A 20,687-nucleotide genomic window follows, 5' to 3' on the forward strand; every position below is an offset into this window, starting at 1 on the left:
TCACACTGTCGAAGACAAAAGTTCTCCATCTAGTCATCAAAGTTACGTTATTTTTCTTTAGAATCTTTGTTTAAAATCTGACACAAAAGCGAAACATTCATCTTTTGTTCTCTTCTAGTCATTGGCGCAGCTAATGTGCATCTCCTAAGAAGCAAACTGTGATTGGAGGAAACTCACTCTCTCGCCAGGAGGACCATTCGGACCAGCAGCCCCTGGCTCACCACGAGGGCCTCTCTTGCCTTCTTCACCAGCCGGGCCAGGAGCACCTTGAGGACCAGCAGGACCCTAAAGGAAGCATCAGGAAAAGGGTGAGCACTTTCTAATTACATTCACAAAGAAATTAAAAACAATAGAGTGGATTTAAAACATAATCTAAAACATTTAAGGTTTAAGTCATGTACAAAAATAGGCAGTTTGTTTCAGAAGTAGAAAACCATTCGGCCCAACAAGCCATCTATTCCTGATACCTACTTAACGTCACCATATCCAGCAACCATTTCGCTTTTTGGACATACAGCTATTTATCTCTTCAGTCATGCATCAATGTCAAAATCTAATCATTTGAATATCCTTTGAACACAAACGTTCTGCCTGATTTCCAGATATACTTGCTAATTTTCTTCATTTTTAAGTTGTCTGCCCTGGTATCTTGGCCAGTATTTATGTTTATTTGAATCAAAAGAATTACCTATACTTTTAACGCTGAAGAAAAAAGACATCTTTCTTAATACTTACAAGTTCTCCTTTTGGGCCTGCTTCTCCCTTGAATCCTGGTACACCAGGCTCACCCTGTGAGACAAAACAATTGTTAGCATTAGACATTGGGGATTGAGAGCATAATCTAGACCAGTGGTGCTCATAAACAGTAGCCTTTGGCAGACTTGCTGCTCCATCTAGTTCTGAGACTCCATTCAAGGCCTGTCCAGTTAAAGGATGAAAACCTAACATTCAGGGTTGCTGCCTTTTCGCACTGTTGCCACCGTTTGTTTAATACAGTACATTGCTGGCTGAGAGAAATTTTCACTGTCCACTGGAATTGGAAACACCAAGGAGAAATATTCTACATACAATCCTTCTAAACTTGGTTGTGTCGGAAGTATTTTGCTGTTTGAAGACAGCATTCTAAGCTCTGTAGCACCTGGTTGAAGTACTAACAGTAGCACATAACTTAAGGGGATTAAGCAAAAGTATCACACAAATATATCACATAACACAAAAGCGTATTCGTTCATGCTTCAGTCTAATTAGGCCTCTGCTCCATTACTCTATGATGCAGTGCAGAGGCCTTGGCCAATCTGGCAACAGTTTAAAAAGGATCACTGTTGCTCTGGGAGATCAAAATTGGGTGGAGAGGCAGTGGGGCCTATGATGACAGAGTGATATCTGTTGGGATATTTTCTCCAGCTAAACCTCCTGCCATGGATCCTCAGCTGTTACCCCTTAGAGTTGGTGGATTAATCCATATGGGGTGAAATAAGGGAAGGCATACTGCTGGCGAGGTGAGGTGGTCACTGGATAAGGGTTGGAGGTTAGCCTCCTCTAGGAGCTTGTCTGTTGCAAGTAGCCTCTTGATATGTTGGAGTGCAATGTTGAGGAGGCGCTATCTGTACGTGAAGGATGTGTCACGGGTGATGCCAAGATAAACCGGGCAAGTGGCCAGGCTCGGGCTTCAGTCTCTCACCATTCAAGGTAATATTCAGTTCCGCTTAGCGCTGGTATTATGAAAGTGGAATGTGTGGAGACATTTGCATTGGTACTCAGTTGTGAGCACATTGTCTTACAGTCATCAGGCAAACTTGGCAATAGCATTGTTTAATGTGTCTCCCAGCTCTGAGAATTCTGAGCCTTAGCCACAGCTGATGTTGTCTGCACTTATATATGTCCAGGACTAGGTTGTGATAAAAATGGTCAGTGCTTTCCTGTTAGTGACCATCAATACTTCTGGTTAACAGTCAATGTCAGGACTGGCTTGTCACCATTTGGTGTGGAAGATGTGAAAATGTTGGTGTGATTATGGCCTGGTGCAGTTTGATGTAAATTTGTGTGGTGAATGTTGGCATTATTTATAGGTTGACATTATGAAAACTGGCATAGCTTGATTTATATTTATCTGTTAAAATTGACCACAACACTCCACTGAAAGTAATGGACGTTCCAGAGGTTTCCAATTGAGGAGATTTCAAAATGAAATTATATTCTTGAATGCTGAATATTTTTACTTACTTGTTGACCTTTAGGACCAAGAGGGCCAGTAGCACCTTGTGGACCTGGAGGACCACGTGGACCAGGGAAACCGGGTGCACCAGCAATGCCAGGAGCGCCCTAGGAGAAGAAGGAAAGAAATTAGCATTAACCGATAGATTGGGGATGAGTAGGAAGGTACCAGGCCTTGACAACTGTAACTTTTAAGTGAAATAAATAACAAATATAGGCTTCATACTCATGTTCCCTTACTCTAAGATGGTGAACAATACCATACAGGCATTATACTGGTTTGGTTAAAGTGCATCATCTAAACATCTAGTGGAGGAACCAAGGCCAATGGTTTAGGTTGGCAAGCAAGGGTCCAAGGAATAGAAATGAACCAGAAAGGATTCAAGTGGCTGGGTGATGGCTAGTTTTGGTTTTAAAAAATCACTGACGATGTAACGATGGGAACACTGAGGATAGTAAAGGGTTCTGTGGTTTTGAGACTTAAAATCTTGCAAATCTTTGAAATTCCCTGCCTCTCTGGATTCTCAGCCATTAAGTATATTTAAGGGAGAGTTCAATAGATTTTTTGCTTTGCTGAGTGAGTGAAAGGAGATAAGGATAGTGTGGGAAAGAAGCTTTAAGATAGAGGATCAGTCCCAAACTTACTGAGTAGCTTTAAGTGTTTGATGGCTGTGAATTGGCTAAGGGCAAGGCATCCAGCAGGGGAGCATGCCCTGCCTTAGAGAGCTGGACAGCTACCAGACAATCAGAAGCTAGGCTGCTCTGTAGTCCTGGCAATGCCAAGTGCCAGCAGTGGCCACTGTTGGAACTATAGTCAGTCCCCAAGAGGAAAAGTAAATGGAGGCCAAAGTGAAGAGATAGCCTGGGCTTCGGTGAGTCCTGGCTGATCGGGCCCTGTTTCAGAGGACACGGGTTAAGGGTTCAAGGTTGGAGGGGTAGGAAATTGGTATAACCTTGGAGAATGGAGGGAGGGAATGCCTCCAGTGGGCACAGACACCATGCCTACTGCACTCCCCCAACTTATCCAATATCAGGCCTACACAATTAAAGATGCCAAGCTGCCCACTTGGTGTGATCTCCACTTGCCATGGGCAAAATAGCAGTAGGGGAAAGCTATGGGACTTAAGCCCTTAAGAGCCTCAAGGTGGGGGCAAGCCACTCAACACCTCGCCGGCCCAGTAAATTAGGAGAGAGGTCAGGGTGGGCAGCTAGGTGGTAGGTAGGGCAGATGGTGCATCTTACAAGACCCCTCACCCCTACACCAACACCTGCCTACTGTTGTAAATCATAACATGATTGCCATCCTTATAATAAGTATCATGGGTCTAGAATTCCCCAGCATTTTAAAATCACTTACAATTAAATGGCTGTCAGATGAGAAAATTCAAACCTATCTTGACAGTTCATAGATAATTTTAGTAAGTGCCAACACCAAGTTTATATTTAAGTTATACTTACAGCAGAACCTTTGGCTCCAGGAATACCGTCAGTACCAGGGTTACCCTGTCAGAAGAGACAGAAGACACATAAGTCAATGTCATGCATCAACATCAAAATAGTAAGGCACAAATAATGTTTATATTTCTAAAACATTTCTTAAAAATAATGCTTATGTGCTTAATTGAAGAATATAGTTGCGATTCATGATTTGAATTCCATATTTTGTTGATCTGCGTTCACAATATTTAGGATCAGAAATTGACAGATGTAATTGGATATAAATACAGAACAAATGTACTCAGGAATGTAGACAGCTATACCTGGGCTGAGTACCTCTAGGCCACACTGGGAAAAGTCGAGCCACTCAGTGTGAGCGCACGATCAAACTACTACAGTCACATAGCCTGAAGACATACAACACATGAAGGATGGCTACTTGTTATTCAGTCTGCGTTTAGCAGCAGCCTGTAAAGTTACGTGAGGACTGTCCTTTGGTGAGAAATTACAAAATGCAAGTCTGGCGATGGATTCAGTAACTTACAGGAGCTCCAGCAGGGCCTGGGGAACCGGGGCTTCCTGACTCTCCTCTTGAACCCTGAGCACCCTCAGGACCACGAGCACCAGTTGGACCAGCTTCTCCCTGAGTGGAATGAGAAAGGAAACAGGCATTAGGACAGTGTGCACAATCCAAAGATATGATCAATTTAATAAATTGTATTGACCAATCTGGTTGCATGTTATAGCTGGTTGGCTGCTTCAACAATTTGAAAGGATTGTTGAACTTTGCATCATGAAAGCTGCTTTGGAAAATGAAGCAGTTGTTTCTCCAGTCTTCATGACAAAGGGAAAATCCTTAGCTAATGGGTTAGGTGCAATGATGAGCAGCACCACTCATTAAGGTTTAATGGATGACATCCAGAGTCAATGAAGTAGTATAAATTAAATACAATAGATTTACAACACCCTTAAGTATGATAATGTCCCAAACCAGTAAGCCCAAAGCATCGCGACATCCTTAGTGACACACAACCAGTAATATGGACAAAGGATGTCTAATGGTATGGGTATGAACTGTACTTGGTGATACAGGAGTGGGTATGACTCATGGCATGGCTACATGCCAAAGTATAGGCCACTTCCATTGATACTCTTAAGAACCATGACTATATCTATGGTTACAACAAGTCTTGAGTGTGGTGCTGGAAAAGCACAGCATGTCAGGCAGCATCCGAGGAGCAGAATATTCAATGTTTCCGGCATGAGCCCTTCATCAGGAATGAGGCTTGTGGACTGGGGGGGCTGAGAGATAAATGGGAAGAGGGGGGAGCTGGGGGGAAGGTAGCTGAGAGTGCAATAGGTAGATGAAGGTGGGGAGAAGTTCCTCACTTTCTCCTGGTTGATTATAACAAGCCTTGCCCAGTTAGAAGAGCAAGGTCATGGCCAATGGCATTGGAAGGGACATGTCCAGTGAATAGGATATGGAGTACCACCAGTGAATGGGTGCAAGTCATGTCAATTGATCTAGCTAAAGACTTTTTAATTATATATTTCTGACCCATACCTAGTGATACAAGCACAGTTATGACCGGGGCAAGGGAGCATGAACTGTGACATGACCATAACCATAGGTATTGCAATATTCAGTGATGTTAGTTTGAGAATGTCTAGTAATTTTGATTTGGCTATGCTCAGATGTATTGGTATCCAATGTTTCCAGTGATTTGGACATATCTGTGCCCAATGGCATTGGTATGAGGTACATCCAGGTATTTGGGTGCAAATGCCTACTAGTTTTGGGCTTAGATGCCTCCTGTGATTGGGCATGATTATGGATAGTCATATTTGTATGGAGTATGCGTGATGAGTTAGGTATGGTTATGCCAAGTGATGTTCATAAAGTGTACTTCTATTGATATAGTTATGCCCATTTGTTCACAGGATGTGAGTGTAACTGGCAAGGTCAGTATTTGTTGCCCATTTCTAATTGCCCTGGAAAAAGTGGTGCCTGTTGGACTCAGTGGCATTGTCAATGCATGTCCCTGGAAGCTTTCTTTCACAATTCAATTACCCTTTGGCTGAAAGCTCTGATTGAATGTCCTTGTTATCCCGACTTTGATATCTGAATAAAATTCCTGGACTAAGTTTAGCAATTTGTTTTGATAATTTTGAAAACTTAACTGAGGTCATCCCAATGTTTCCTCTTTTCATAGAATTATAGAATGGTTACAACACAGAAGGAAGTCATTCAGCCTGCCATGTTTGTGCCAGCTCTCCAGAAGAGCAACCCACAAGCTCCACTCTGACTTTCCCTGTAGACCTGCAACTGTTCTCTTCAACCGTTATTTAAATTTTAAAGAGAACTTGATTCACGTTGCCTTCACCACACTCTCCAGCAGCGCATTGGACATCCTGACCAATCCCTTCGTAAGAAAAGCTTCACTTCATATAACCTCCGCTTCTTTTGCCATTCAGTTTAGACTGGTGTCCTCTGGGTCTTAGCTCTTCCATCAACAGGAACACTTTTTCACTCTCTCTCTCCACTTTGGGCAGAGTCCTGATGACTTTGAATATCTCTGTCAAATCTCTTCCCAATCTTCTCAGAACTCAGTTCCAAAGAAGAGTCATAGTGGAGTCAAAACATTAACTGCTCTCTCTCTCTACACACAGATGCTGCCAACCCTATTGAGTTTCTCAAGCATTCACAGTTTTTATTTCAGATCTCCAGAACCCATAGGATTTTCCTTGTAATACTCTTCCCAAATTTCCTTTCTGTAAGGAAAGTATCCCAACATCTCCAATTGACCCTCACAAATGAACCTTCTTATCCTTGAAACTATTTCTGAGAATCTTTTCTGCATTTTCTTTAAAACTTTCACATCCTTCTAAAGTGTGATGCCTAGAACTGAACTTGATTTATCAATTCAGGATGACCCAGTGTTTACAACAGATTTATCATAAATTCCTTGCTTTTGCATGCTGTGTCTCAATTCATCAAGTCCAGATCCCATTTGTCAACTAATTTCTCAACTGTCCTATCAGCCTTAACTACTGGTGCACATATACACCCACAACCCTCTGCTCTTGCATGCTTCTTAGAATTATGTCCTTTACTATCTATTGACTCTTTGCTGACCAAATGAATCATATCACACTTCTCTGTGTTACAATGGGCAGACACAGGAAAACGTATCAACCTGTCTCTGTCACAATTTTAACATTGTGTCCTATAGATCTATATTAATATAGATCAAGAAAAGCAAGGGTCCAAATACTGATCCTTGAGAAATTCTCGGTGTACCTTCCTCCTAATTTGAAAAAAAAACTATTTCCTCCTGCTCTAAATTTCATGCCACTCAGATGCTTTGTACTGTCCTGCTACTGTTCTGTTTATTCCATGAATTCTAGGTTTGTTTATCAAATCCCTTCTGAAAGTCCACAGAGATTGCGTTCCTTCATCAACTCTGTCTGTTACCTCCTTGAAAAAGTCACTCAAGTTTGGCAAACCTGATTTTTTTCAACAAATCAATGCATCCACACACGTGCAAGTAACTGTTAATTTTGCCCTGGACTGTTGTTTCTTAAAGCTTTTCCACCTCTCAGGTTACACTATTGGGATTGCAGCTGCTGGGCTTATCTTTCTACCTCTCCTTTTGAATGAGGATGTATCATTTGCAATTCTCCAGTCTTCAGGCACTACCCTGAGTTTGAGTTGGATTGGAAGATTATGGCCAGTGTCTCGGCAATTTCCACCCTTACACCCCTCACTATCTATGGATACATCCCATCCAGTCCTGATGATTTATCAACATTAAGTTCAGTCAGATTTTCCAATAGCTCCTCTTTATCAACGTTTTACCCATCCAGTGTCTGCAAAGTTCTCATTTAATACCTTAGCCCTGCCTTCTACCTCCATGTGTAGATGTTAATTGACTCCACCCCTTTCTTTATGAACCCTTTTACTATTTATATCCCTATTAAAGACTTCTGGATTTCCTTTTATATTAGCTGCCAGTCTCTTCACATACTCTATCTTTGCCTCTTATTTCTCTTCCCATTGAACTTTTCACAGATTTGCACTTTTGCTACCAAATGGACATATATCCTCTTGTAGTCCTGTCTCTTGTTGCCCCAGCCTTCTCACTTATGGGAATGTACCTTGACTGCACCCGATCTATCTTCTCTTTAAAGGCAGCCCATTGTTCAGTTACAATTATGGCCTGCCAGTCTTTTGATTCTATTTTATCCAGGGCAGATCTGTTCTCAGCCAACTGAAATTGGCTATCCTCCAGTTAATTACCTGCCCCCAAAAATCCCAACTTCCTTTACATTTTCCGGTAAGGTAAATTCCAGATACTCAAAATTACCTTTGTGATGGTCTTTGCATCTTTTTAGGGGCAATACTGCCTACTCTGTGATCATGTGATATGATTCTGTGTGCTAAGAATGACCCACAATGAATTAGGTGGGGTATAGCTGGCAAATTACAGAGCCAGAGATGCATTAGCCAAGCTTTAGTTAAGGAAAAAACAAAAACACCTGCATCAAGTCTGAACAAAGCAGTAATTCAAGACATTTCTGATTCTCTTACTAGTTACATTTAAGCAAGAATATTGAATCAAATATATTCCTGGATCAACTTTGCTCTTGGGCAGCACGAGAATACTGAATTTAAATGAAGAATATTCAGACTCAGCCTGCCTTACTGGACAAACTCTCTTCTTTAATCTGTGCTGCATTTCTGGATCATTTACTATGAAGTAGCTCCAGATAAAAAGGAACTTTTCAACTTAATTTTTGAATTCAGATCAAGGGTCACAGCTAATTGTGTTGGAAGTGTATCTCTGAGCCACAGACAAAAGATGAATCTGAGTTTTTCCCAAATGTATCCAAAACAATATTAGAGAAAGCTATTCAGGTTATGGTTAAGGACAACTGACTCAAAGGTCATAGGTTCAAATTCCACTTTATCCAAAATGTTTTTAATTCCACAATTTGCCAATCAGTGGGCTGGCATCAGAAAACAATGACCACAAAGCTGCTAGATTGTCACCACAATCCAATTTTTTCACTGATCTCCTTCAGGGAATGGAACCTGCCCAGACTGGCCTATTTGAGACTGCAGTTCCCCACTGAAATTAACTCTTAAGGCCATCAGAGCAACTCGGGGCCACGCAATAAATACATCATAACCCAGACTCACAAGACCAAAAGTTAAAAAAAAATTGCATTTATACAGCAGCCTATCACACTATCAGAAGCACAAGGAAATCACTTCTGAAGTGTAGTGCCATTCTGTCCTGGCAATGTCTTACAGAAAATAACAATGAGATGAACAACCGAGTAAACTGATTTTATCATTATTATTAGTTGAGGGAGGAACATTGGCTAACAATCAAATATGATGAATCATTTAATGGGGTTGGATGATGCAAGATGTTTATCTACGAAGACAGAAAAATCTACTAATACAATAGCAAACTTTGAACCCAGTTGTTCAGTGGGAGCTGAAGTAAACAGCAGTGTTGGGCCTGACTTGTGAGCAATGTTATATTTGGGACTTTTGGATCACCAGGAAGTGATATCTGAGTGTGCTCACTGTGGTAAATTGGCAATGTTAGTCTGACAGTACAATTGAAATGAGACAATGGGACCAATTTTAACAATTAGGTTGAAACAATGGATCTTAAAGATATGTAAATTTAGGTTCATTTTACACTATAGAATTTCTCTTATCAGCTCAGCTTTTATCTGTGGGCTTGCTGCATTTCCTCTATTTTTCACTTTCCTCTCGCTTGTCTGTTTTTGTCTCTTGTCTGATGCCTGCTTTTAATAACTTTCCCAGACACATAAAATCTGTCCCAGCAGCATGAAGCATATTATGGTGAGACATGTGACAGAATGCACTCAGGCAGCTTTTTAACTCCATTATAATGTAAGATGGGGAGGATGGGGAGAGAGAGAGAGAGAGAGAAAGGGAGATCCGGTTCCCTTTGCAGTATTATTCTTCATGTCTGGGGAGCTATCTGCTTCTGTTTTCTGGTCTTGGTTTCATGTTATCCAGCTCACCAGAACACTACCTGACCCTTTAGAAAACTGTCAGTTTCTCGATGAATACACTAAGAATGAGGAGCTTTAAGCCAAAATTGACACACTTTTTACGCTTCCTTACATAAAAAAAAGTTAGATATCAAATCAAATTGTCTGTTCATTATCGCTACACCACTTTAATCTGACTTGGGCTTCAAAAATCAGAACCAACACATTTTTTACAGAAGAGCTTTACATGAGTAGTCCGTGTTTTATTTGAACTTTGTTTCTTAGCTACAGACTTCATGCATCTCCCTGGCAACAGGGGTGGCATGATGATTCAGTGGTTAGCACTGCTGCCTCACAGCATCAGGCACCTGGGCTCAATTCTAGCTTTAAGCAACTGGCTGTGTGGGTTTCTTCCAGGTGCTCCGGATTCCTCCCACAGTTTAGGTGGATTGGCCATGCTAAGTGTCCAGGGATGGGTGGGTTGGCTATAGAATCATAGAATCCCTACAGTGTGGAAACAGACTGCTTTGGCCCAACAAGTCCACACTGACCCTTCAAAGATTAACCCATCCAGACGCATTCCCCTATTACTCTACTTTTACCCCTGACTAATGCACCTAACCTACACATCCCTGAACACTATGGGCAATTCAGCATGGCCAATCCACCTAACCTGCACATCTTTGGATTGTGGGAGGAATCTGGAGCACCCGGAGGAAACCCATGCAGAGACGAGTGCAAACTCCACACAGACAGTCACCCGAGTTGGGAACCAAACCCGGGTCCCTGGCGCTGTGAGGCAACAGCGCTGACCATTGAGCCACCGTGCTGCCCTCTAGTGGATATGGGTATGGGGGGTGGGTCTGCGTGGGATGCTTTTTGGAGGGAGGGTGGGGTCAGTACAGACTTGATGGACCAAATGGCCTGCTTCACACTCGAGGGATTCTATCATTCTATGAACAGTCCCAAGCCAACTGCAATCTTGGAGTCAATATCTGACCTTGATATGAGTTTCTAACCACATATTTGCACCATCACCCAGCTCCCTCAAAATATCTCCTGACTTTGTCCCTATCTCAGCTTCTCCACTGCTGAACCTCTCATTCATGCCCTTGTTCTCTCTAGACTCGGCTATTTCAACACACTCAAGTCTGTTCTCCGACATTTTACCATTCATTTAACAAAATACCTCCTATGTGACTTTGTATCATATTCTGTTTGCTTTATATCCTTCCTGTCAAGCACTTTAGAATGTTTTATTACTTTAAAGGTGCTATATAAACCGAAATTGTTATGTTAAGCTTTATGCATAGGATGCATTTCTATTCAGATCAAATAACATTTTAAATAATTTCTGTTTCAATTAAGACATCAGAAGATGTCTTTTTAATTAAAGAGACAAGACCAAAATAAAAAGGCAAGGACAGGGATTATGCTTGAACTAAACAAAACACAAACTGTGAGATAATATTGTGGTAAAGGGCCTTCCAGCCCCCACCATGCATCCCCTGAATCAGGTTAAAAGGATAATGGCCAAGCTACCCAGTAAACTAATTAACCTTTTCGGTTTCAAAACTGACAGTTTGATCATTCTTTCAGAAAAACAACATTTTGAAAGTATTTTATGAGTATGTCCTTCAAGCAGCATGGGGGTTCAAACAATGAATGAGGTCTAGTTAAGCAACCTCAATGCTTATATTGCAGGTGGAATATAAATGAATACCAGTTGTTCATCGGTATCTCTCACTCGGTGCCCCTGCTGCACTTCATGGACTGATGAAAGAATGTTGCCTGTGGCCTCAATTCGCTGTGTACATTTCTCAGTGAACTCCAGGCTCAAAGGCTTGCTTTATTTAATCAGCTTGTGGCTTTCAGAAGCTGGGATTCCTGCCCTGCTTGTTATCCCGCCAAGTCTCTCTTTCTTTCTCTCTCTCTCCCCTGGACTTCACAGGAGAGGGTGGGTGCGGGGTAGGAAGGGGCCTCTACATCGCTTCACATTCAGAGCAGACTCGGAGAGGAATGCCATCACACTGCTGCTCATTCAGGCTGTTAACAGTCCAGAACAGCTTTAGCAATTACCACCAACAGCCTTCACTCACCTTCGCGCCTGGAGCACCTGGGAAACCGGGAGCACCAGCAGGACCGACTGGACCCTGAGGGGGAAGAAAAGACATGGCAGAGATTTAATCAACACTGTGAAATAGAAGATAAAGCCAACATCTGAAAAGAATTAGCCAATGTTAAGAAACAACAGAGAAAAAATATTTCTATCTTTTACAAGCCAAAAGACCAGTGGAGTATAGTACTCCCATCGAAAAAAATCTGTGAGGAGAACATATTAAAAATCTTTGCTTTAATCTCTGCATTTTGAACCACAATGCCTTATTATCTGAGCTGGATAAAGCATCAATAAATATTTCAAACTATATTATGACAAGCAAAATTAACAATTAACTAAATAGTTTTATTTAACAGTGTTAAATATTGTCTTTGCAAAATAAGTAAATATAGTGAGAACTAACCAGATTATAATTTGAATGCAGTGGTGAGTGAGTACAAAACAGGAGATGTACTTTTTTGGTTGAACCAGACGCGATTTCCACACCTGGCAATGTGTGCAAAACCTATATTTAACTAGAGATACTTACTGGAGGACCGGCTGGACCAGGCAGACCATCGTTACCACGGGCACCCTGTGAAATAAATGGGCAGGGTATCAGTGTGACATCTCAGTTTTCATGCAAACTAGCATTGTCTGATTACTTTGAAGAACAACTTAACTGTAAAATAAGCACAAAATGTGACTGTGTCATTGTGCAATAGATGCAGTAAGAATCTGAACCAGCAGTGATGAGGAGAGAGATAATCTACTGTATTCTCTGTTTTAGTCGAACTGTAGAGCACTGAAGGAGGCCTATTCAGCCCATCATTCCTATGCTAGCTCTCTGAAAAATCTTTCTGTTGAATTCAATAGACTCCCCTTTCCTATCTATCCCATTGCACCTCTGTCTGTTCTCTCAAAGAACTTTTGCCTTATTCTGACTTTCGTGACTTTTTTTTTGGCCCATTTAAACTTCATCTGTCCTGGTTTTAAAATGTGGGGCAAATTCTTACAGGGGTCCAAATAACATGTGCTATGGCGAGATGTGAGGCAGAATCAGGCAAGAAGACCCACCTCAACACTGGCAGCATCTCACTCCATTGTTTATGCTTTTCACAGGTGGCATGGTGAGATTCTCAGTAAGCCTTGCAGTGAGAAACCTTCCAGAAAACTCCATGCAATTTGGACACAGTCAAGAGAACATAAGACTCAGCCCAAAGTTTCTAAACCAATTTAAATCAGAGATTCTGTGTGAATGTGAAATGAATGCCACCTATTGGATGATATCAGCTTGCTGTGTACGTTTGATGTCGATGCTTGCCATTTATATGAAAGTAGTTTGAAGGTTGGGATTTACTTACAGCTGAACCAGGAGCTCCAGGACGACCTCTCTCACCAGGCAGACCACGTGGACCCTGCAAAGGAAAGATAGCAACCCCTTTGAGTCTCACAAATAAATGATGATGGTTATCATAACAACAGATGCTGTTTAAATTTGATGCAATATATAAAATGTTCCAACATGACAATCAAAATTTTGAATCAATACAATTATAATTATAACAATAAGAAATGACAGTATGCTTTTGTCACTTTATGAGGACCAAATGCTTGCAGCTATATGGGAAATTCCTACTCACCATAGGACCAGGAGCTCCATTCTCTCCAGCAGCACCTGCTTCACCCTGTTTGGAGAGAGCAGAGGGGTTATCATTTTGAGAATGGTCAGTGGCCAAAGTGCAGCTAAAGAATAGAAAGGTCAGCAACAGCCATTAATGATAATCCCTCCATGATCAAATGAATATCTGATCTTAAGTTTAACATTTTCAACTGCTTCCTTTGTGATTTCTGACTTCTTCTCAACTGCCATTTCAGTGTGAAACAACCTCAATCCCCAGACGAACCCCTGTAACAACTACTAAAGACAAGACTGGTCCAAGTTTTCTCATCTTCCTTTTTGTTATGAAACCCCTCTCTTGTTGTTGCTTGGGACACGCCAACACCACCCTTATGTTAACCCCACCCTTATGTATTGACCTTAAAGGTCAAGGTGTAGCATCTGCCTCGAAAGACCTTCAAAACCTCATGTTGAGTGTTTTATACTTTATCTGAGATAGCTGTGAATATTCAGGGATGGAGATTCCTCAGTCTAGTGCATTCTCAGCCTCATTCTCTTTTAATTAATCCATTGAAAGGAAATTTATTTTCTGTTGGACAAATTCCAAAAAATATGTCAATTTTAAACAATGATCTTTACTTATGGCTTGGGGCTACAGATTAAATCGGCAAGATTTATGCAAGAACAGAGCCCCATGTCGTAAACTTCCATCAGTTTGTTATTCTGGAGCATTCTAAAAACTACTTGAGCTCTTCTGGAAGTCCAGGAGGAAAATGTTATGGTGCTGCACAAAGAATGCTGAGTCCACTGCTGAATTGGGCAAGAGGCCTGTAATATGCAGCAAGGTGCACTGGTAGATTGTTCGGAGTGAGCCCTTGTGATACTGAACTAGACACTGAGGATGGCTGCTTTAAAGAGGTGACCAAATATACATCCTTGCCCTCCTCTTGCCTCAAATGTGATTGTGTTTTCTGTATGTTAGTTCATAGAACTTACAACATCAGGTTCATATCGAAACAGATATCTGGAAGTTTATTAACAGCTAATTATATAAATGATATGAAATCGCACACTTCCATGTATAGTCAGAGTTTATATGTTGGATTATGTTGCTAAGGTGTAGTCCCTTTCTAAGATCTGTGCTATAATACAACAGCGTCCTCCTGTTCCATTACAATCTCCACAATTACCAGCCTTGTTATTGGTGCATTAACAATGGATGAAACCCTCTAAGGTGCTCAGTCTCACGTCCTCACTGTCATTTATAGCAGTGATGGCAACTCACATCCATTGTGGAGGAGTGAGTTGGGGGGGAGGGTAGGAAAAGAAGTTAAGATCCCATCCTTGGGGGTGTGAATTCAGCAGAACACCTCACTATCATTTCCTCTATGTTCTGCTTTGGGAATTACTCGAAAACAAGCAGCTTCAAGGAAAAAAACTCAGACCCACATTATTTGCCAGTGTCAATTTTAAACACAGACTTAAATATGGGCCAGAACAATTTAGACTGAATGTTTCAATGGAGGAACATCCCTCACAGACATTTTCGCATAGGTCTATCCCAGACTAAAGCATAACAGGTTTATCCCTGATTGGGATATTTCAACATAGTACTATTCCAGACTGATTTATTTTTCACACAGACTGTAAAATCTCTAGATAAGCCTGGCCTGAGCTCCAATATTTCTCTACGTTCTATTTTCCAAACTGGTACATATCTGGACAGGCCTCTCTCAAACTGCAGTACACTTGTTCAGTGAAGACTCCCAATAAACAGAAATTTTAAAAGTCCTGGGCTTGACTGCAGTTACACTCCAATGAAGTATTAAATTATTTTCTGTACCTTTGCACCTACAGCACCAGCTTCACCTTTAGCACCATCAAGACCTGGGTAACCCTGTGAAGTGAAAACAAAACAATGAATCAGGTTAAAATCACTTTTATTTAATTAAACATAGGTAGTAAATCATACGGCCCTGAAGAATGGCCTTTGCTGTTTAACATTGAATATTTGTTAACATCAGCTTTATGTGTCACATTTTAGCCTCGGATATCCAAACTAGTCTGATACTGACCCTGTGACCTTTGACACCTGGAAGACCTGGAGTTCCTGGGAAACCACGAGCACCCTGGGAAAATAAAGGAGAAAAGGTGACTGAGGTATAAATTCAGCAAAATTATCATCAATTATCAGGATAATCATTCTATTTCATAAAGGCACTGAATGCTTCTTTCACTTCTGCACAGGGCCAAGATGCAGTTTTGGTTTTTATTTTGTACAAAATGAGAAAGAAAATAATCTGCGTTTATGCCATAAAGTTATAGATTTTTTTTGCAGCAAAACGTTTGACATGTGCTGATTTGTCATAACAGAATTGCTCAGGCCTGTACTGATTGCTGGGCATTTCGTGCAATGCAACATGTAGTGGCTTGTAGTTAAAGATGCTTTCATGTAAAAACTGTTCTGAAGCTGCTGAGAGACTACTAATGTGAATTTTGTAATACTGGTCAGTATTCATTCATAGTGTAAGTGCTCCAACTCTGATTTGTAATTATTGTGAAGGCATTGGCTTGTGAGACAGAGACCACGTGTGGAATAGAAATCTTAACCTGGATTATTGGAGAGCGGTGTTAGAAACCTGACTCAGCTCAGTCTTCACATCCTTGGAGACTGTGCTAATTCCAGAATTAGACCCATTTGAAAGTCTTCTTTAGAAAACTGAAGTTACTTGCTAATTTCTAATCTACAGGGTTGGATTGGCTGTAGCTCAACGGAATGTCATGTCTTTCTATCCTTATGTATCATTCCTCTTTCTTGTTTTCTATTTTTCTTGTTTTCTTTTAAGCATCTGGATATTTATTCACTGCGTTCTACTTTGGGAGTAAAATACTGACCATACAGGCAAATATGCCTGTGAGCTAGCATAATGCCAATTTCAGTTAGGAATGTTTAATCCAGAGATGATTGTGTTACTTCAACTTGGACATTGCTGTACCTGTGGCCCTGGGGGTCCGCGTTCACCAGGTTTTCCGGATTTTCCAGCCTCGCCCTGTGGGATAGATAGAATCACCTGTTAGCTCTACCTGTGTTACCATGCAGCATTGTCTAAATCGAGTTTAAAACCATGAGAATTAAAAGGTTGTCAGTGACTAAAGAAAACTTACATCAGAACCAGGTTTACCAGCAGGTCCAGGAGGACCACGAGGACCCATGGGACCCTGCAACAGAGAAATGATCATTCATTTATAACAGAGAATCATAAAGGTCCATTGAGTCTAGGACCAGGAAGAGACGTTACCCTTTCCCCTACCCTTGCCCAAATAAAAGCTGTCAAACACTCTGGTGAGTGATGGCCCCCAAGTTCAGTGAATAGCCACAGAAAGGGATAGCAAATACAACTTCCCCATTCTACCTGTTCAGGTGCTATCAATTGTTTGTTCCTAACTGCTGTTACTACTTCAATCCTAATCCCACTACCTTCTTTTAGTATATTACAGCATTTACATTTTCAAACCTATACCACAATCAAGAATATACTGGGTTATTGTCCTTTCTGTAGAATCTGGAGTTGAGAATCTCAGATTCACTGTTAGGACCCAGTTTTACCTGTGTTAGTGAAACAGGTTTTGAATTACGACTGGGCTTTTATGAAGAGTCCGGATGAAATGGGTTTAGTCATGCTGTGCTGGGTACTTACAGCAGCACCAGATTCGCCAGGTTCTCCAGGAGATCCTTGGAACCCTTGAGGGCCCTGTCAAGAGAACAAAGCCATTATTGACAACTCTCAGGACTTAGTACCTCACATTACAGGAAATTCTTTTATCTTATATGCAACTCTTTTCAGTCAGTCCTGTGCTATACTCATTAGATTTAATCCTTAAATATTAACCACAATAAAGAGGGTCAAGCAGTCAATACTTACGGGAGCACCTGTGGGTCCTGGGGGTCCTCTGGGTCCCATGGGGCCCTGGAAATAGAAAAGAGAGCCAGTGAGAGGTGGTATGGACCTGTAATTATCAACACATGATTTCTTATGCATACCGCAATACTTTGGGATGGGTGATGGCATATTGATTTGGACGTGAGGTACCCATAGATATGATGCTAGTTATAAGTTGGATCAGAGGTTCAATATGTATGATGTATGATGTTCGTTGTATAAAATAAGATCAAGTGTGTGCAGATGGAGGACCTCCATGGGTACCTGGGGAACCATTTACAGGTGTTTCAAATGTGAGTCTAAATGTTATTATGCGACGAACTGTCCAAAGTGAAACAGAAAGGTTCGTGAAGTGGCACATGAAGCAGAGAACTGAAGGCAGAAAACTATGATAATCAGCAGTCTGCAGGAATAACCTGAATCACTGGAAGCTTTATTCTGGTAGTCACGGGTTCATCTAACTGTGTCGTATTAGATAGAGGTTGCATCTCAACAGTGTATGGAACTGATTGCTGAAAATGTCATCTAGATTTACTCAGTCGTAAGGATCAACATAAGGACAGGGAGATGAAAGTTCGACTTGCAAGTTCATGTTATTAAGAATGGATTTGTAAGAAGCTTCATGCATGCATAAGGAGTTAAGTATTTTTGGATGTTTGTGTGCTGAAGGGAATGTGGGTATAAGTAGTTCTAGGCAGGTATATATTGGTATAGATATTCTAAATTAGTATCAAGAGGATATAGGTCCAACTGGTTATAAAGAGGGATATATAGAGGTGTGGAAATAGGTAGTCACGATTCTAGCCCTTTTACTTGATCCAGCCTACTTCAATGATTGTTACTGGTGGTGAGGAATATCTACTTTCCAGAATTGAAGACAAATGAAGCAGAACTGGCAAAAATGTGTTCCACAAATAATTCTGATGATGGACACAGAAGGAGCTTCGAAATTGGGACGTGGAAGATGTGAATGTGATTTGACAGACCAAATCATTCAATGGACAAATAGTTTCATTTTTAAAAGATTAATGTCTCTCAAATCCAGTGAGAATACTTAAGAGTTTGAACATTAGATCCAAGCCGCTCTCCTGAAAGGGTTTTGGGCAATATGAGACAGGAAAAGGGAAAAACATTGGGTTGGTGTGTGCATGGTTAGGTCCTGAAAACTTGTAATGAAAAGTTGAAAAATTATCCTTGTTTATCTGACAGGAATTTTATTGTGAAACTGGAAGTTAATTATTCAACAGAAATATAAGTCAGTTGTATGCACTGATGACAGACCATGAAGATGTGAGAATTGGACTGTTATCCTGATATACCGGCCACTACAGCGGACAGCTGAAACTGACAACCGGAAGCGGCAGGGACAGGCCACTATAAATGTCGGAGGAAACATCACAGAAGCGCTTCACAGGAGGCTCCCAAGCACTGAGGATGTCACCTAGACAGGGGACGAAACGTCTGTAACACAAATTCCCAGCTCGGCGAACAGAACCACAACAACGAACACCCGAGCTACAAGTCTTCTCCCAAACTTTGTTATCCTGAGATGGAGTTTGTACAGAAAGTTGTAAAAGGCCACAAGGTTATTGCTGGTGTGAACATTAAAGTAGGGTCAGGAAGACAGGAGAATATGACAGGATCAAAGACTGTCGAGGGCAGTTCTAAAGATGGAAAATAAAATCTGAAGATGAAGCAGAGCAAATTCTAAGAATTAGGAAATATTACTTTGTGATTGAAAAGCTTTTGGAATGGAATGTCTGAGGCAGACTGCAGCTTATAAAAGCAACAAGAAAAAACTCAAGACAGTGAGCAACAACTTTGTTCAGGATTAACACTGATGGTTTGAAATGGTCAGCACACAAAAGAGATTGTTGTGGTGTTGATTCAATGAGCTTGAAAGGAATGTATAGAGAGAAACATGTTGAAACAACTTTGAAAGAACTCTGGTTACAACACCAAAGGCACTCATAGAGGCAAAGAACATACACATTAAAAACAAACAAAATGATATAAATAAGACATCAAAGGAAAGACAGGTTAAAAAAAAAGATTATATCCTAACATATAGGAGAGTGGTCTACAGAAAATGACTTAATTGTGTAAAAGGATTTCCAACCAAGGACGTAGTCAAATCTCCACTGGGCAAATTGAGAATGGGATTAAAAAATCAATATCATGAGCCATGTTCTGAAAATGACAGTGAATAAGGAAGAATGAGAAGGAGAGATAATTTAGAATCAAGATTGGTAGCAAAAATTGACTTAAGAGTAAATTATATCAGTCTTCCAAAGACTATAGGGTCAATTCAATAGTCCATGTTCATTGTGGAATATTATCGAATGCCAATCCTGTGATCCCAATGGGATATCAATGTAAATCAATCCCAGTGCGATATTGCTGTTTTATGGCAGGGTGCAGCTTCTAGTGTGTTGCTTACTAAACTAGCATAAAAGACTGAGGAATTTTGAGTCATGTCACATTAATTTGTGCTTGAAATCGTTTGTTTTTCTTTTACATTTAGCTCAATAAGCAACACAATCAAGAGGAAACGCCACACCCTTGTGTTTTCTGTGGCTAAAAGCATCATGCAAGTATGAAAACTGGAGTTTTTTTGGTAATATAAATGGACTGTCTGCACTTGAGCTCCTTGCTACTTATGGGAATTATACTCGCTAAACAGGGAGGAGTGATAAAGGGGCTCTCTAATCGTGCTGCAAAAGAAAAATGACAAGGCTATCAATGAGAAGTGACCATAGTGGAAGGTGTTGGGCTGCTGCAGCCTGAGAAGGTTGAAAGCAATAGAATGTGATTTGGTTAATGTAATGGATTAGACAGGTATAATAGGACAGCCTGTTACTGTTTACTCAACAGTGACTGGAGAGAATGGCCCAAACTTCAAGGTGAGGAGGACACAGAGAAGATAATTGATGGCTGGATCTGCATAGCTTTGTCAGTTGTGGGGCTTATAAATAGGTATAATTTGTTTGGGGTATAGATCACAGAATGGTACAGCGCAGGATCAAGCCCTTTGGCCCATGATGTTGTGCCAAACATGACGCCAAAGGAAACGAATCCCTTCTGCCTGTCCTTGGTCCATGTCCCTCCAATTCTTCATATTCATCAGCTTATTTAAATGTCCCTCAAACGCCCCTATTGTATCTGCCTCCGCCATCACCCCTGGCAGCGTGTTCCAGACTCCTATAGAACATATGTGGACAGATAAATGATGAAGGCTGTGTTTATGATATGAGGACTATGTGTGATGGAGTAGCGATGGCAGGATGTGTGCATTCATAGTAAATATGAAGGCTACATGTGAAGGGCATGAGGGTGA

The 20,687-nt window shown here is 41.0% G+C and overlaps 1 protein-coding gene and 1 long non-coding RNA gene across 3 annotated transcripts in view; one reads left to right on the top strand and one right to left on the bottom strand.

Moving 5' to 3' along the window:
* The window catches only part of LOC122543371 (collagen alpha-1(II) chain), a 77,983-nt gene that overhangs the window by 43,317 nt on the left and 13,979 nt on the right, over nucleotides 1-20,687 (bottom strand). For both annotated transcript variants that reach the window (XM_043682019.1, XM_043682020.1), the window contains 15 exons: nucleotides 17,333-17,377; nucleotides 17,108-17,161; nucleotides 16,575-16,628; nucleotides 16,406-16,459; nucleotides 15,485-15,538; nucleotides 15,253-15,306; nucleotides 13,432-13,476; nucleotides 13,153-13,206; nucleotides 12,339-12,383; nucleotides 11,790-11,843; nucleotides 4,196-4,294; nucleotides 3,673-3,717; nucleotides 2,224-2,322; nucleotides 736-789; nucleotides 178-285 (listed from right to left, as the gene is read on the bottom strand). In XM_043682019.1, coding sequence (XP_043537954.1) covers nucleotides 178-285; nucleotides 736-789; nucleotides 2,224-2,322; nucleotides 3,673-3,717; nucleotides 4,196-4,294; nucleotides 11,790-11,843; nucleotides 12,339-12,383; nucleotides 13,153-13,206; nucleotides 13,432-13,476; nucleotides 15,253-15,306; nucleotides 15,485-15,538; nucleotides 16,406-16,459; nucleotides 16,575-16,628; nucleotides 17,108-17,161; nucleotides 17,333-17,377 — 918 coding nt within the window. The remainder of the gene's footprint in view (nucleotides 1-177; nucleotides 286-735; nucleotides 790-2,223; nucleotides 2,323-3,672; nucleotides 3,718-4,195; nucleotides 4,295-11,789; nucleotides 11,844-12,338; nucleotides 12,384-13,152; nucleotides 13,207-13,431; nucleotides 13,477-15,252; nucleotides 15,307-15,484; nucleotides 15,539-16,405; nucleotides 16,460-16,574; nucleotides 16,629-17,107; nucleotides 17,162-17,332; nucleotides 17,378-20,687) is intronic.
* On the top strand, nucleotides 228-20,020 carry LOC122543372. Its single transcript, XR_006310011.1, has 3 exons — nucleotides 228-308; nucleotides 15,454-15,569; nucleotides 19,875-20,020. It is a non-coding gene; the product is annotated as an uncharacterized LOC122543372 (long non-coding RNA).

Source organism: Chiloscyllium plagiosum, chromosome 43 (genome assembly GCF_004010195.1).
Source record: "Chiloscyllium plagiosum isolate BGI_BamShark_2017 chromosome 43, ASM401019v2, whole genome shotgun sequence".
Taxonomy (NCBI): domain Eukaryota; kingdom Metazoa; phylum Chordata; class Chondrichthyes; order Orectolobiformes; family Hemiscylliidae; genus Chiloscyllium; species Chiloscyllium plagiosum.